Source organism: Ictalurus furcatus, chromosome 17, assembly GCF_023375685.1.
Source record: "Ictalurus furcatus strain D&B chromosome 17, Billie_1.0, whole genome shotgun sequence".
Lineage (NCBI taxonomy): Eukaryota > Metazoa > Chordata > Actinopteri > Siluriformes > Ictaluridae > Ictalurus > Ictalurus furcatus.
This window is the reverse complement of record NC_071271.1, coordinates 12276366-12292167: the sequence shown is the minus strand read 5'-3', so window position 1 is coordinate 12292167 and position 15802 is coordinate 12276366. Positions and strand designations below refer to the sequence as shown.

Sequence of the window (15802 nt, the reverse complement as noted above, 5' to 3'; positions counted from 1 at the left end):
AAAGCAGCTTTCTATTGTGAGTGTTTTCCTTCAGCGCTGGAGTTAGCAGGGTAGTTTAAATACCTCGGATGATTGGGAAGTTACACACTCTTTAAGTGCTGATTAGGTGTCCAGCTTGTGATGAGGGAGTAGCTGAAGCGTGAGACAGAAACGCATGCACGAGGAATTCCTGCCCTCCTTCTTTATTGTCCTGTCCTGCTGCATTCCTTGTGAGTGTGTTGGGTGACATGCTGTGGCTTTATTCAGCGTCTTGCCTCTACAGTGTGCATTGACCAATCCCTTTTGTCATCAGTAGAACGTAGTGTAATGAGAAGCCATGCAACATATCGGCACGGTGAGAATGCAGTCTGTCATTGCTGTGTGTTTGTAAATGTCAAGTGTTCTGTTTGCCGTTGGTACACGAGATTGTGTATCGTCTCCTTGTGTGTTGAAGAATCATGTTGACTATATTAATAGCTTAATTAATTAAGTGTTTGGTGGGAAATGATTAGCAGTGCGCATATAGATGTTAGTCTCATTTTCTGTTGTGTTGAGTTATTGTGGGCAGCGTATAAGGTCATTGAGCCACGTGAGGCTGTTCAGTGTGATTTGTACTGTGGTGTGTGTGTGTTGGCATTAAGAGAGTGGAGCTCAGTGCCAGGGTGCGAGGCAGCTGGTGAGTTGGTGGGAGGCAGGAGCGCAGGCCGGTCTTGTGACCAACGCATCAGATCATTTCTCAGCTCTCAGCATTGTCTGTGCAGCTGATCATCTGAGCAGCGTTCAGTAGGTTGGGGGTGATACCGAGCCAAGCAAAAGCAACAAACAAGGCACTATTTTAGAACACTTAATTCCCATACAGGTTGACCTCATTCATAGACCAGTTTGTGCTCGAGCCCATTACGGCAGTGCAGTCAAATGAAAGCAAGTGATGAGTTTAATGGCATTGATCTTGGAGCCGTACTCCACATGACCTATCTGCATCGTCACGTCTCGTCTTACTTTCACAGAAAGAGTCGATTTGACTAACATGGAGGATGAACAACCACAGACCTTTTCCCATTGTTTGATGGTAAAAATGATCATCTTTTTTTAATCACCACTAATATAAAAAAATTCCACTCCAAAGCCCCGTTCAGACCAGCGACAATTTTCGCAGCGCGAAAAACACTCCATTTAACGTCCCAGTGGCTGTCAATGGAGGTGTTCCCACCCTTCAAAGCGGCAAAAAAATTTTAACGTCAAGGAGTTAGATTTTTTTTTTTGCCGCACAGCGTCAAAAACTGTCTGACCAATGAGATTCGCGCTTTTGTTCACATGCCTGGAGATTTACAGAACTTGACCAATTATGGCTGACTGTACGAAATCAGATGTTCACGATATCTACTGAAATATCAACGCTTCATCTACCCAGATAGCAGCTTCGAGGAATGGGCTACCACTAAAAGATCCTCGCCACTTTTCAAAACGAATCTGTATGCACCCATCTGCATTTGTTGTTGTTGTTGTTGTCTGTTAAAAGCAGCACAACTCCATTAGCGTACTATGATTGGGAATGTATACAAGCGCTTACCAGAAATACACGAGGGGGGAATTTAAAGGTCAAGGAAAAGGTGGCTGCACAGAGCTGTTTCACTGGAACAGAGCAAGTGGGGACCGTTGAAGTTGACCAGCTGTTATTAGCACACAGTTCACTTGTTGTCATAAGGGACAGCGACCGAGTGGCATATTTGTGAAATCTAATTCTCTGTGACTGCAAGCTACACCATCATTAAATTGTCCAAAATTGTGATTTTTACATATTGGTCACATTTAAAAAGTAGGGTTAGTTGATTATGAATGCATTTCTGTAGATTTTTACACTTTATTCACACATGCGATGTGAATAAAATTCGGCAGTTTGAGGTCACATTTTAACGGATATCTGTTAAAACATGTAGATTGAAATGTTGCTTAAAATAGAAGTGAACGTGTTAAAATAGAACGTGAATGTGTTCCCCCCCCCTCCCCCCCACCTTATTGGGGGAGACCAGGGGTAATGGTTATCTATTCTATATCAAATCTATCTATCTAATCGGTTTCTGATATTTATTTTTTTGCTTTTGTGTTTTTGTGCTTTAATTACTTTTCATAACTTATGATTTTAAAAAAATCACTTTTATGACCTTTATAAAACTATATAATTTATATAATAGAATATATAATTATATAATATAATAAGATATTATTGGGACAAGTAAACATTTGATCCTCTGTGAAACAGTGCCTATTAATAAAGTTCATGCATTCCATCAAAACACACAAAATTAACATTTTGTAGTAATTTTCACAATTTAAATTAATAAACAGATCAGTCACATGGGGAAAAAAGTAAGTACACACCTTCAAATCCATAAAATTAGATTCAGGTGTTGAAGATTGGGTGCCAGTGATTAGAACCTGCTTAGGGAGTGCAGGTGGAACCTCTTATTTATACCCCTCTCATATCTAGTGTCTGGTGTTCCCTTTGTTATTGAGGTGTGTGGTGTCATCATGTCAAGATCTAAGAGTTATATAAGGCCTTCAAAAAAAAGTTTGCCTATGGATGAATTGGAGTCTGGCAATGGATTTTAAAAGATCTCCAAATGATTTGAAATGCATCATTCCACTGTAAGGAAAATCATTTACAAGTGGCACAGAACGACTGCCAACTTGTCCAGGACTGGCCGTCCCAGCAAATTCAGCCCAAGAGCAGACCTTCTGATGCAAAAAGAAGTCTCCAAGAACCTGGAAATTTCATCACAGGATCTGCTAGTAAGTCTTGCAACTGTTGGTGTCAAAGTGCATGATTCTACAATCAGAAAGAGATTGCACAAATTTGATCTGTATGGGAGGTGTGCCAGGAAAAAGCATTTGCAAGACTACAGTTTGCCAATGAGCATATACAAGGGCTTTTGGAATAATGTGCTCTGGACAGATGAATCAAAGATAGTTGTTTGGCCACAGTAACGGCAGACATGTTTGGCGCAGACCAAAGACAACTTTTCAGGAGAAACATACCTGTGAAGCACAGTGGTGGAAATGTTATGGTTTGGGGTTGCTTTGCTGCCTCAGGGACTGGACAACTTGCATTCATTGATTCAAGGGTGTACTTACTTTTTCCACTGAAGAATCGCATCTATTGGTATTTCCGTTGAATAAATGATTGAAAAAATCTCTTTCCTTGGGTTTTTTTTCCCTCAAATATATCAACTTTATTAATAGGCACTGTTTCAAAGAGGATCAAATGTTTGCTTGTCCAAATATGTAAAAAAAAAAAAAAAAAAAAAAAAAAAAAAATGCCAACAACTTCCATGGGGTGTACCTATTTTTTTCGCATGACTGTATCTATTGTATGATATTCAAAAACACGAAAACAATTTTGTCATGTGACCCTTTCTGCTCCAAACAAACAAGATGGTGGACGATGTTCTCCTGCAGTTGTTGTACCTGCTATCCTGTTTGATAGCGTTGTTAAAGATTACGCGTATGTCGCGTTGTACAACCTTCAGATTGCATTTTTAAATGATGCAGGCCAAAGCTTCTTACATTTTTACGCATGCACAGTATAGGGATGAGTGTTTCAGTGAGGATGAGCAATTTTTGGAAAACATTTGAAAACACCAGTATAGATGGACAGCGTTTTAAAACGAGAATGCAGTTTTCAGATCTATCCAGATTAATGTGGACGTAGCCTAAAACGAACTGTACTTTACTGTACGTGTTTAAAAGATCCTTTGCACTTTTAGTCCTCTTGAGACATCAGATTCCCTGCTTTGTAAGAATGGTTTAACTTTTTTGAAAGGGTTTATTAAAGAAAAAGTGATGAAGTTGATATTATATTTATAGTGAATTGTTAGCTTGTAACAATATATATATATTTTTTTCTATATCTATATCTGATCTAGCATTTTCTGTTGAATATCAGGATCAGTGCCATCTCTAGTATTAGAACATCATCATGAAGACCTGACCAAATGCTTGGTATGCTGGGAATGCTTTACACAGAGAATAGGCTGATCGATCTTATGTCTCTCTTTTCCTGTCTCTCTGTTTGTGTGTGTATCAGACGGTCTCTCAGCACGCACAGAACTAACACATGCTGTGTCAGAGCCTGGCACAGAGCAGAGTTTGGTGGCTCTTTGCCCACTGGCTCATGGATGCAGTTGCCATGGAAACTGGGGTGTGTGTTCAGTAAGGCTAGAGCAGAGGGTTCTCTCTCATAACTGCTCTGTCCAGCATAACGTGGTAGGACCTTAGGGGACAAGTGTGAGTTGCCTTATTAGTTTCCACTGAGAATTAAAAACCTTTTTAAGGGATCAGTTTAGGGTTGCACATCATACATGTATCATTCTGTGAACATTGGCCTTTGCAATATTAGTAATATGCAATATGTAAATGAGGTGTTTAATACTTTTTTTTTTCCTCCCCATATTTTTGTGAGTGCCATGAGCATTCATATTAACCTCAAATACTCCAGATGAATGTTTCTGTGGGTGCTTTTATGAACCACAATTATTCACAAATAATTTCAGTCACAGTAAGGCATGCCAACCTGGGGAAAAAATACTAATCATGATTAGGGATGTCACGATGCCAAAAATCTAGTAGTCGGTACCGATACCACCAATAGCACACGATACTTGATACCAAAGTCGATACCACGGAGTGGTTTAAAAATAAAATTAAATTAAAAACACTCCTGGAAGACATCCTCCTCTGGCTGATACTGGCCAAAAAAACAGTTAGGGGGGGGTTAATTTTAGTTATCAAACACTGTCTGACAATGAGTGGAGGTGCACTCCTAAACACACACATACACACCTTATACTCTGAATGCAAGCATTAATTTAAATTCACTGATATGGTGGCAGGCCAAAAAGATTTATTAAAAGCATGAACATTTGAATAATAATTATAGGACACGGGCTGAATGGCGATGCATGGTGGCCCATTAGGAGGTAGTTTATAACACTGTAATGTGTATGCAATGCGTTAGCGTCGTTAACAAATAACTGGCTATCGCAAACATTACATGGAGCATAACGTTAGCTGGTTTCACGGCAACAGTGCCAGTTGCCTCAAACAAATATAATATAGGACCGTCTTTCAGGTGCTTTGCCAAATTCCAGGTGTTTCCTCACTTTGTTTGAAATGAACGATAGCATCGGTTGCACACCAGCTTCACAGCATCAATTATATGTTTGTTGTCATCCGCCTCGAATGCGAAGTATTTCCATTTTCCATACCACATTTCCTCTCAACGAGCTGCGGCGGAGCCAAACTTCTGTAGTTTTTCCTGTGTGCGTGGTGGTGTTGTTTTACACCACTTGTGGACCGACTAAAACACTTGCGCGTATTTGTTGCCCCCTTTAGGTCTGGAAGAATTGCAACCTCTGCACCTCCCTTAGAACCGGTACCAACGCTGCTCCAGAAACGCAAGTACCGTCACGTTTTAAGAATCTTGGTACTGAAGTATCGGTTCTCATGACATCCCTAAATGTAGAGTTACATAATTTACTGCCTATCTCAGGGTAATGTTAGAAATTTGACAAGGCTTTCTTAGGGGGCTTTCACACTGGCAGTTTCAACTGAAACGGAGCATGGTTCGCATGAAAAATCAGTAATGTGAAAGCTGTTGTGTGAACCAGGAAGCGCAATATATAGTGAGTCGCATTGTGTTCTCTGTGCGTGTTTATGACGTAAGATGAACACAAATGTACCGGTGTTCAAAGAATCAAGTGAGTGTGAACCCAATGCTGCAGAGGGCGCCGGGAACAATCGCCCTCGGATTCGAACTGCAGCAAACGTGCCCAATGTGAAAATAACCCTCAGCATCCCTAAGTTCTTTGATGAGCTGAAACATGTAAACCTTTCCCACAGTGTGTGTGTGTGTGCGCATGTGCGCGTGCACGCACTGTCCCTCCCACCTTGAGAACATGACCAGTTTTTCTCTCTTGGACTCCCGGCCACAAACGGCTGTAACGTTGTCAGGATTCGGTCGACCACTTTTCTATTGCACCACTCTTGAGCCTGCAATTGATTTTTTTTTTTTTATAAATAAGTGTTTCAACAATACATTTTGCACCACTGCATATACTTAAGCAGGCGTTCATACATATAGGCTGTGTCCGAAACCGCATACTTGCCTACTATATAGTAGCTGAAATACATGTATTTACTATGTATTTTCTATATATATGTATACATACATGCATATATATAAAATATAGTGGCTAAGTGCGTGGTTTCAGATGCAGCCGTGGTGTTTTAAAAAAAAAAAAAAAAAAAAATTCAGGTGATTTTCTGTGGAATGACTGTTCATCTGTTTCGACCGGTGAAGCAAGTGCTGGTGTATTGGTGATGTGAGACAGCAGGAGAGTGGTCTGGGTTGATGACGCATGCTTTTGATAATGAAATGGTAATTGCAGTTCTTTTTAGTGAGATAAAGGTGGTTTGCTGAAATGATGCATGCACTTCTTTAGTCGTAGTGCGCTACACAGAGGCCTGACTGAGAGTGAGAGCGAGAGCTGATGAGTGCTCAGGTCTGATGAGAATGACCGCGCTCTGAGTGTCTGCTGCACATTTTTCTCTCTCTCTCTCTCTCTCTCAGCAGAAGAACACATTGTTCTGCAGTCAGCTCAGCATTTAGTCATTTGTCGCCAGTTTTGTTGCACAGTGTACCACTTGTACTGCTGAGGTTGACCACACTGCTCAGTGGTTTGAAAAAGCTGGTATCATTTCTCTGATGAAAGGATCAACAAAAATCAACACCAAGTGGGTTTTTAAAGTCCCCATGAGTTCGATATTGAAAGTTTTGTGGCTTTCAGTGTGAATGTTAGCCTTAAGGTTATCTAAGCTAGTGTAACATTGGCATTTAGAATATATGTGCATTCCAAGTTAAATTTTTGTCAAGTACAGCTTAGCCAGGACTGTGAGGTAAGCTGATCGCTATCGACTATTTAAAAAGGAGTCACTTGATCTGTCCGGCTGTGACTTCCTGTTTCAGTTGAAATTACGTCCAAATGGCATTTCTCCAGGACCATGGCTCAACACATAACAGTACAGTAGTGCAGTGCACAAGATTACATAAAGTGCAAATACACAACAACACGAGACTTGTGAAGCCCAAAGTATACTTCACTTTTTACTCGTATGCTAGGAACAGCACCACCAGATTTGTATAAATGCGCCTACTTTGTACACACATTTAATTATTTTGCACTATTTAGTTGTTCCACAAGGTGGCACCAGTGACCCAGGGCCGTTGATTATCAAGGTAATCGAAGAAAAAACGGAGGAAACAAGTGCAAGTTCGAACAGGAATGGATGTCTATGTGGATAAGAGATTGTGCAAGGATTTCTTTTTCTTCTAGGAACAAGTGAAGCAACATGTCTTTCTCCTCATTGTTCTTCATGTTGTGATTCTTCTTCTTTGTCATCTTTCACACCAGAAGACCACCTTTACTGCTCTGTACTGACTCTTGTAGGCCAGGAGGGGCAGTGCAAGTCATGCGTGTGTGTCGACTGCCTGTGTACGCATACATGTCAAATGGAGTATACTTTTGAAAGCCTATGACAACAGAACAGCGTTGTGTGAGAATTGCAACAATACGCTTTAAACTACTGAGTCTTGTAGCAGCAGTATTGTTCAATTTAAGCCTTATGTTCTGTTGGGCTCAAACTAATCAATTTTTACTAAAAGTGGAATCATTAATATTAATGCCCCCCCAATTAAATGAATGCTAAAAATCATATTTTATGCTCAGGTTAGGTTAATAATTGTTTAAAAATAGCTAGTCTTTGCTGTCTCTGTCTGTCTTCAGTCTTACTTTACTCCTGCTTTTGCACACACGCTTTCCAAGTATGATAAGGGCTGGTGTGTGTCTATAAATACTGTCTATGTTGAAGAATGTAGATAGGTTGGCTATTTTAAAATGGTTTGAAATGTGTTTGGACATCCATTGCTAGTTCTGGAAACAGAATGAGGCATAAACAGATACCAGAACTGTTTATTTTCTTAGAGGAGAATGCCATAATGGTCAGGAGTCTACAGTGTTTGATTTTGAGTAGAATTTTGACCTTTTTTTTTTTTTCCAGACCAGGTTTTGGCCCATGTAGCCTACAACTCTGGCTAAACAATAATTTTCTATGCGTTCAGACTTAAATATAATTTATTTGCAAAACAAAAGTCTATATTTATTAAAGTCTTTTCATACAGCAGATGGCTCTTTCTGTCTTTCTGTTTCATGGATGAAAGATGAGAACATCTGTGCACAGTGTTTCATTCAGCAGGTTAAAAGAACACTCATGCTATCTGCGGTCATGTTCATAGTAATGGCAGTGGCATAAAGAACTTTTTTTTTTTTTTTTAATAAAAAAGGTTCCCTGTTAGATCATCACACACATCATGCATTTATTTTTGCTCATATAGCAACCAAATTTGTTAGCCAAAGGTGGTAAATAGTAGAAATGTTGGCCAAAGCTGATGCAATAACCATCCACCATTCTTGTTGCAGAATTCTAGTTACATTTACATTTATTCATTTAGCAGACACTTTTATCCAAAGCGACTTGCAAATGAGGAAATACAAGCAAAGCAATCTATCAAGCGGAGAACCATACAAGTAGTTCTACTATACAAGATCTTTAAATTGAGTTCTAGAGAAGCAAAGTGTGCAGGGTCGAGGTGTAAGAGCCAGAGTAGGTGTTTTTTATTGTTTTGTTTTTTTAGGATAATGTGGGGTTGGCATTTTAGGGGTTAGGTGTCCACGGAAGAGGTGGGTCTTTAGCTGTTTTTTGAAGATGGTGACAGATTCTGCAATCAGGATTGAGGTTGGAAGTTCATTCCACCACTGAGGAACAGTTAGTGTGAAGGTTCTGGAAAGGGACCAGATTTTAGAGTTGGACAGATTTTGCATTATTAAATGCGCCAGAACTGTTTGTAACATTTAATGAACAAATTTTGTGCTTGTAGATTTTCATATGAGCTCCTGTTCTCCTCGAATCTTGCTCCTTGGCCAAAAGCCAATGTACCCTAATGGTTTAGGAAAAAACATAAAGATAAAAAAATAATATCTCTCAAATTAGTCTAATGTTTCTATCTTTTGTGTGTATGTTTAGGTATCTGTATGAGGCCATTGTCCTGCAGATGAGCCATATCCGGGGGCTGTTGCGTCGCAGACCCAGATAATTCCTGGTGGCTGCGGCCCAGGCCCCGCCCCTACCCATTATGCCCAACGCTGTTCGAGCGGGGAGCCTGAAGGACCCCGAGATCTCTGAGCTCTTCTTCAAGGAGGATCCTGAAAAACTCTTCACTGATCTCCGAGAGATCGGCCATGGCAGCTTTGGCGCAGTTTACTTTGTAAGCGTTAACCCTTTAAGCCAAAAAGGAACATCGTCTACATGTTTTCAGCTGTGTTTTAATCAACACGGTCATTTTAAAAACACCAAGAAAAGTGTGCTTTCTCACTACAATTTATGCTTTGCTCACAGGCACGAGATGTGCGCACCTCAGAGGTGGTGGCTATCAAGAAAATGTCCTACAGTGGAAAACAAACGAACGAGGTTGGTGTTTGAATTTCATTGCGATTTTTATGATTAATCATGATTCTTACTGAGGCCTGAATCTTATTCTGTTGCTGTGTTAGCTGTCTGCCATTTGTATGTTGACAGTCCTGCTCCCTACTGTTCATTAGCCAGCATGCCAGCATTTTTTTTTTCCCCCGCGTGATCTTTCCCTCCACCAAATAATGTCTTTTTAACCACCTGGCTTGTTTTAAGTAAGGGAAAGTTGGATTTAGAGTAGATTGAGATTTCCTGCTTAAATTTCAATCAAAATAAAAACTCCCTGAACTGTTTGTCATGTATAAGATCTTATGTCACTTCTAGTAGTATTTTTCCTCTGCCATTCATAGGCCATGTTTACACTAGTGCGTTTTACTTTTAAAATGGCGTTTTAAAATGAAAACGATCCTCGCCCACACTGGCGTTTCCGCTGTGTTTCAGAAACGATCTCCGTCTACACTACATGACTGAAAATGCATGTCACATGACCATCCATGCACACTGGGCATGCGTATACAAGTGTAAACAGGACGTTGGTTGCTAGTCACCAGCAGGCACAACAAACCAGCGTTCCATGTAGGGTTTATGCCACTTGAAATGAGATTTGTTGTTGATTGCTCTAATCATAGCTCACTTCTTGCACATGTAGGCAGCTGCAGTATTATAAAATACAGAATTAACTGCACAATGGCTGCTAAAATTGACAACAAAGCCAGCAAAGCTTGCGGTTCAGTCTCCGTGTTGTGTATACGTTTAAGGTAGCGTAACGGTCATATGGTAGGGGCTTGACTAATCAGGGAACGATATACAATGATCCAGAAGACCCAGTTTGGGGCAAGTGTGGGCGGAGCCACGCCTTCGTTTTCAAAAGTCTTCGTTTTAGTCCGTTTACACTGAAACGTGAGCCCGGAGTTTTCAAACTAAAACGGGGTCTTCTGCGTTTCCAAAAGTCTCCTCCGGAGTAGCGTAGACGACAGGCGTAACCATAGTAAAAGTTATGTGTTTTAAAACAAAAACGCACTAGTGTAAACAGGGCCATGGTCTAGGCATAATTAGATAAATAGGTATAAAAACATAAATAACATAATAAAGATGGGTCTCAGCAACTTTGTCATCCGCTGCTACCTTTACAGCTGTTGCTGCTATCAAATTCATGATACAAAGTGCTATAAAGCCAAATATATCTCCAATATGTATTCATGGGGAAAGATAATGACTAATAATGTTGGCTTACACTGAACACTATATGGTTACAATAAACTAACCCAAAGCTTACTGCAGCCGAGCTCATTAGCTTGGATAATCAACACTATTTCAACAATATTTTCCAGTCAGTCATGAGAACTACTGAAGTCAATATTCACAAAAAAACAAGTATAGTCTACACAATAGTCTGTATTTCTATAAACACTAAGGTTAGTTTTCCTGATATGCAGAAGAAAGTGATGGCATCGGCCAGCGTGTTGTGAACGGCCTCACGCTTTAGTCTTTTGCAATGAACACGAGTTAGGACAGTGCCATGTCTGAACCATTTTGTTTGCTCCTGCCATGTGGAGAAAATGTGTTATCCATTCATTCACATCTTTTTTTTTTTTTCTTTTTTTTTTAATTTGTACTCTTTCTCTTAGAAATGGCAAGACATAATCAAGGAGGTGAAATTTCTCCAGAATATAAAGCACCCCAACAGCATTGAGTACAAAGGCTGCTACCTGAGAGAGCACACAGCATGGGTCAGTGTTGCACCTGTCTCGTACACCTGGGAGAATTCAAGACTGCTAATTCACATGTAGTTTTATATGCTTGATTCATTTACTATGCAATACATCATAATTTTCTGATCTGATCACTTGGAGTAAATCTGTGACCTGTAGATGTGAAATGTTGGCTGTTTGATTATATTAATGTTTTATGTCTCCTCTGTGTGTCTAGCTGGTAATGGAGTATTGTCTGGGATCTGCTTCAGATATCCTAGAGGGTAAGCTGTGATATGCTTGTGTAATGTTCTCTCACTGCAGAGATATGGAGAATGAAAACACAGCTTCTAATTAACATGCAGATGAACTGAATGTGTTTATTAGGCTGATGTGTTCAAATGTGTCGACAGCTTCCATCTTCTTGGAGCCCTTCACAAGGTCTGATTTTATTTTATTTCTTTTTATTTTTTTTTATTTTTTTTTTTATATCTTTCAGTACACAAAAAGCCCTTACAAGAAGTGGAGATAGCAGCAATTACCCATGGTGCTCTACAGGGGCTGGCATACCTTCACTCCCACAACATGATACACAGGTGAGTGTGAACCCCTTAAGCAGGTATTATTTTTCTCTCCTGCATACTGATGTGAACGTTCTGCGTATGGCTGACGAACAATCCTCTTAGGCCTTTAAATTTCTTTAAATGTTCTCTTGTAACAGTCTCTGTATGTGTTGGGTTGTGTTTTTTCCCCCCATCAAGTTGTAAGCTTGTGTAAGACTAGTTTTTGAGCCTACTGAAGATCCAGTTTTGTCCTAGATTTGTGTGAAGTTGTGTCCCAAATGCAATATTGTCAGACAGTTTGTCTGCCTGTATCAGCAGAACATAAATATAAACAGTATACATCATCCAGTCTGTTCTCAGGCTGTTTAAAGTGTTTTATGAACTGAAATGTGTCCGTCTTGTCCAATATAACAGAGACATCAAAGCTGGGAATATCCTGCTGACTAAACCTGGCCAAGTTAAACTGGCTGACTTTGGCTCTGCTTCGATTGCTTCTCCTGCTAACTCCTTTGTGGGAACTCCATATTGGTGAGTGCTGTTAGCTCTGTGTTCCTTCCCATGCATCTTCTGCCAAACCCACAGCTCTGTATTCATTTCAGTGCAACACTGTCTGGTCCCAAAACAGATGGGCTGTTTTGATAAATTCACCTGGCTTAATGTGACAGTTGACTAATTTGTGAATTTGATAACTATGAACCATGTTCTTGTGAGTCAATAGAAAATGCATTAAGATGGGTCTGTGGTCTCTTCATCCAGTAAAAATAATTGAGGAGCCACTCTGACTGTTATTTGGCATACATCTGTGGGCAATGGTAGCGCCGTGGTTAATATGTTGGACTAGTGATCAGAAGGTCCTGAGTTTAAATCCCACTGACCTTAATCCTCATCTTCTCAAATGAGATGAGTCCAAGTTGATCTGGATAAGGACATCTGCCAAATGCCATAAATGTAAATCTATGGGGGGGTGGAATTAAAAAAATAAATTAGCTTGCTAGGACATTGAGATGATATGTGGTCATGGTCCAGACTGGACATATGTATATGTTAATTTTTTAATAATTGTATAAAGTAATTTTATACACTCAGCTAGTGGCTTATAATTCCAAACATTTCTTAATTGCTGTTAAATATCAGTTCAACCCATACATGTAATTGGCATGCGCTAGGTGGTAAAATAGTGTTTTTCTCCCTCTACCTCCTAGTATTTTCTTAGCATTCTTTGCACCTTTGGGTTATGTATAATTCAAGCCTCTCATGTTTAAATAAGTTAAAAGTCCAGCTTCTGACTAGAGGTTTTCTACAGAGTTTGGTGTGACTAAAGCTCTAGACAGACTGGATTAGTTTTACATGGGAAGGTGAGATAATGCAATTATTACCAGTGTGGTGTTGGAATTTTAATCAGGTTGGTAATTTTTGATCAAGCGAATACTTGCACTGAACAAAGTATGCCTAGAGCTTTAGGAATGACAACCATGAAGACACTCCCATCACTAACGGGAATAGATCAGAAAGCGCCTATCCCGTACGAAACTATCATAATATCTCGACATCCCCCAGCAGCATTACTTAATGCACATATGTCTGGAAACTGTATCCGGTCCGAATATTACCTAAGCTGATCTTGGACAGTTACGTTGAGTACATGAGGATCCAGGGCAAATAGCATTAAAGCCATTTGTATAAAAAGTCCCTAATGTTATTTTGTGATTTAGTAACAAAATTGAAAATAATCATGTTTCTGTCTTAGGATGGCCCCAGAGGTGATCTTGGCAATGGATGAGGGTCAGTATGATGGCAAAGTGGATGTCTGGTCCTTGGGGATAACTTGTATTGAGTTAGGTAAGTTTGCACCTGTTACAGGAAATGTATTCTGGATTTGTAGTACATTTATGTACATGTACTACTATATACATGCTCTTCTTGTTGTGCTTTTTGGGATTTTTTTTCTTTTTTGTATATATTTTAAAGTACAACCCCAATTCCAAAAAAGTTGTGATGCTGTGTAAAATGTAAATAAAAACAGAGTGCAATGATTTGCAAATCTCATAAACCCATGTTATTCACAATAGAACATAGAAAACATATCAAATGTTTCAACTGCGGAAATGTAAAATTTTAAGAAAAAAATAAGGTAATTTTGAATTTGATGGACGCAACACATCTCAAAGTTGGGACGGGGCAACAAAGGGCTGGAAAAGTGTTTCTTTTTAGTAACAGCTGGAGGTTAATAGGCAACAGGTCAGTAACATGATTGGGTAAAAAATAGTATCAGAAACGCTGCCTTCTTCTCTGGGTCAAAGCTCATTTAAAATGGACTGAGACAAAGTGGAAAACTGTTCTGTGGTCAGACGAATCGAAATTCTAAATCTTTTTGGAAACCATGGACACCGCATCCTCTAAAGTAAAGAGGAATAAAGAAGGACCATCGGCTTTTTATCAGTGCTCAGTTCAAAAGCTAAAAAACATAGTCTTCCATCCCATGTTTACTTCTGAGAGACTCTGCCTCTCTAAGATGCTCTTTTTATACCCAATCATGTTACTGTGTTGCCAGTTAACCTCCAGCTGTTTCTATTTAGTAACAGAAACAGCCTTTTGTTGCCCTTGTCCCCAAGTTACCTTATTTTTTTCTTAATATGGTATATTTATTCATTTGATGTTTTCTATGTTCTATTGTGAATAACATGGGTTTGAGATTTGCTAATCTGTTTTTATTTACATTTTACACAGCGGCCCAACTTTTTTTGAATTTGGGTGGTCTATTGATTCCTCTAGAATTTTATTTTTTTTTACATTTAGTCAATTTTATTTCTTTGCAGCGGAGAGAAAACCTCCACTTTTCAACATGAATGCAATGAGTGCCTTATACCATATAGCGCAGAATGAGAGCCCAGTACTGCAGTCAAGTGAATGGTGAGTGTACGGCATATTGATTTTCTCTGGTTCAAACGAAGTGTCTGTGCACCTCTCCATGCATTATTTAATTAGGCCTTCAGCACTGTTAATGTGACGTGAGTTGTGTAAAAATCAGCCTCTCCACTCTGTCCTCAGGACTGAATTCTTTAGAAACTTTGTGGACTCCTGCCTCCAGAAACTGCCTCATGACAGGCCCACTTCTGAGGAGCTTTTGCAGGTACATCAACAAACGTTGTTAAACTACACAATAACTTTAAGACCATCTGGAGTGTGTTTTGCTGTGACTGATATAATTTATCACTTGTTCAAAACACAGAGAAGGTGATTATAAACATAACACCTGTTATGCTCTGACAGGACTCGCAAGCTTCTTGCTGTTACGGAAACTTTGTCACTAAATGCCAGTGCTCAACTGTGCATATAACCTGCTCAGAGTACTGAGCTTAGGGCACATCATTTAATCACAGCACTGCTATTCTGCAGTTTTCCCTTCGTTCCAGTCATTTATATTGTCGAATATTTGAGAGTAAACATGGACATCTATGAATGTATTAAATTTACTGTCTTTTATATCATACTTATTCATTAATTCATTCATTTGTTCTCATGGCGGTTCCTCCTGCTCTACCACAGCACGCCTTTGTGTTGCGTGAGCGACCCGAGTCTGTGCTGACGGACCTGATCCAGCGCACCAAAGATGCTGTGAGAGAGCTGGACAACCTACAGTACCGCAGGATGAAGAAAATCATCTTCCCCGATCCACAAAATGGGCCAGTGGCAGAGGCCCAGGACGAGGAGGAGGTTAGCTCTCTGACTTGAAGTTTATTTATTTTGCACATTTACAGTATCTCACAAAAGTGAGTACACCCCTCACATTTTTGTAAATATTTGATTATATCTTTTCATGTGACAACACTGAAGAAATGACACTTTGCTATAATGTAATGTAGTGAGTGTACAGCTTGTGTAACAGTGTAAATTTGCTGTCCCCTCAAAATAACTCAACACACAGCCGTTCATGTCTAAACCGCTGGCAACAAATGTGAGTACACCATTAAGTGAATGTCCAGGTGT

At 39.7% G+C, this 15802-nt stretch overlaps 1 protein-coding gene across 1 annotated transcript in view; it reads left to right on the top strand.

Annotated features, from left to right (window-relative positions):
• The window catches only part of taok1a (TAO kinase 1a), a 33286-nt gene that overhangs the window by 4310 nt on the left and 13174 nt on the right, over positions 1–15802 (top strand). Inside the window, exons 2-11 of the mRNA XM_053646943.1 lie at positions 9118–9358; positions 9490–9561; positions 11190–11291; positions 11491–11536; positions 11752–11848; positions 12230–12343; positions 13563–13654; positions 14632–14725; positions 14864–14945; positions 15362–15529. Coding sequence (XP_053502918.1) covers positions 9227–9358; positions 9490–9561; positions 11190–11291; positions 11491–11536; positions 11752–11848; positions 12230–12343; positions 13563–13654; positions 14632–14725; positions 14864–14945; positions 15362–15529 — 999 coding nt within the window. The 5' untranslated portion in view covers positions 9118–9226. The remainder of the gene's footprint in view (positions 1–9117; positions 9359–9489; positions 9562–11189; positions 11292–11490; positions 11537–11751; positions 11849–12229; positions 12344–13562; positions 13655–14631; positions 14726–14863; positions 14946–15361; positions 15530–15802) is intronic.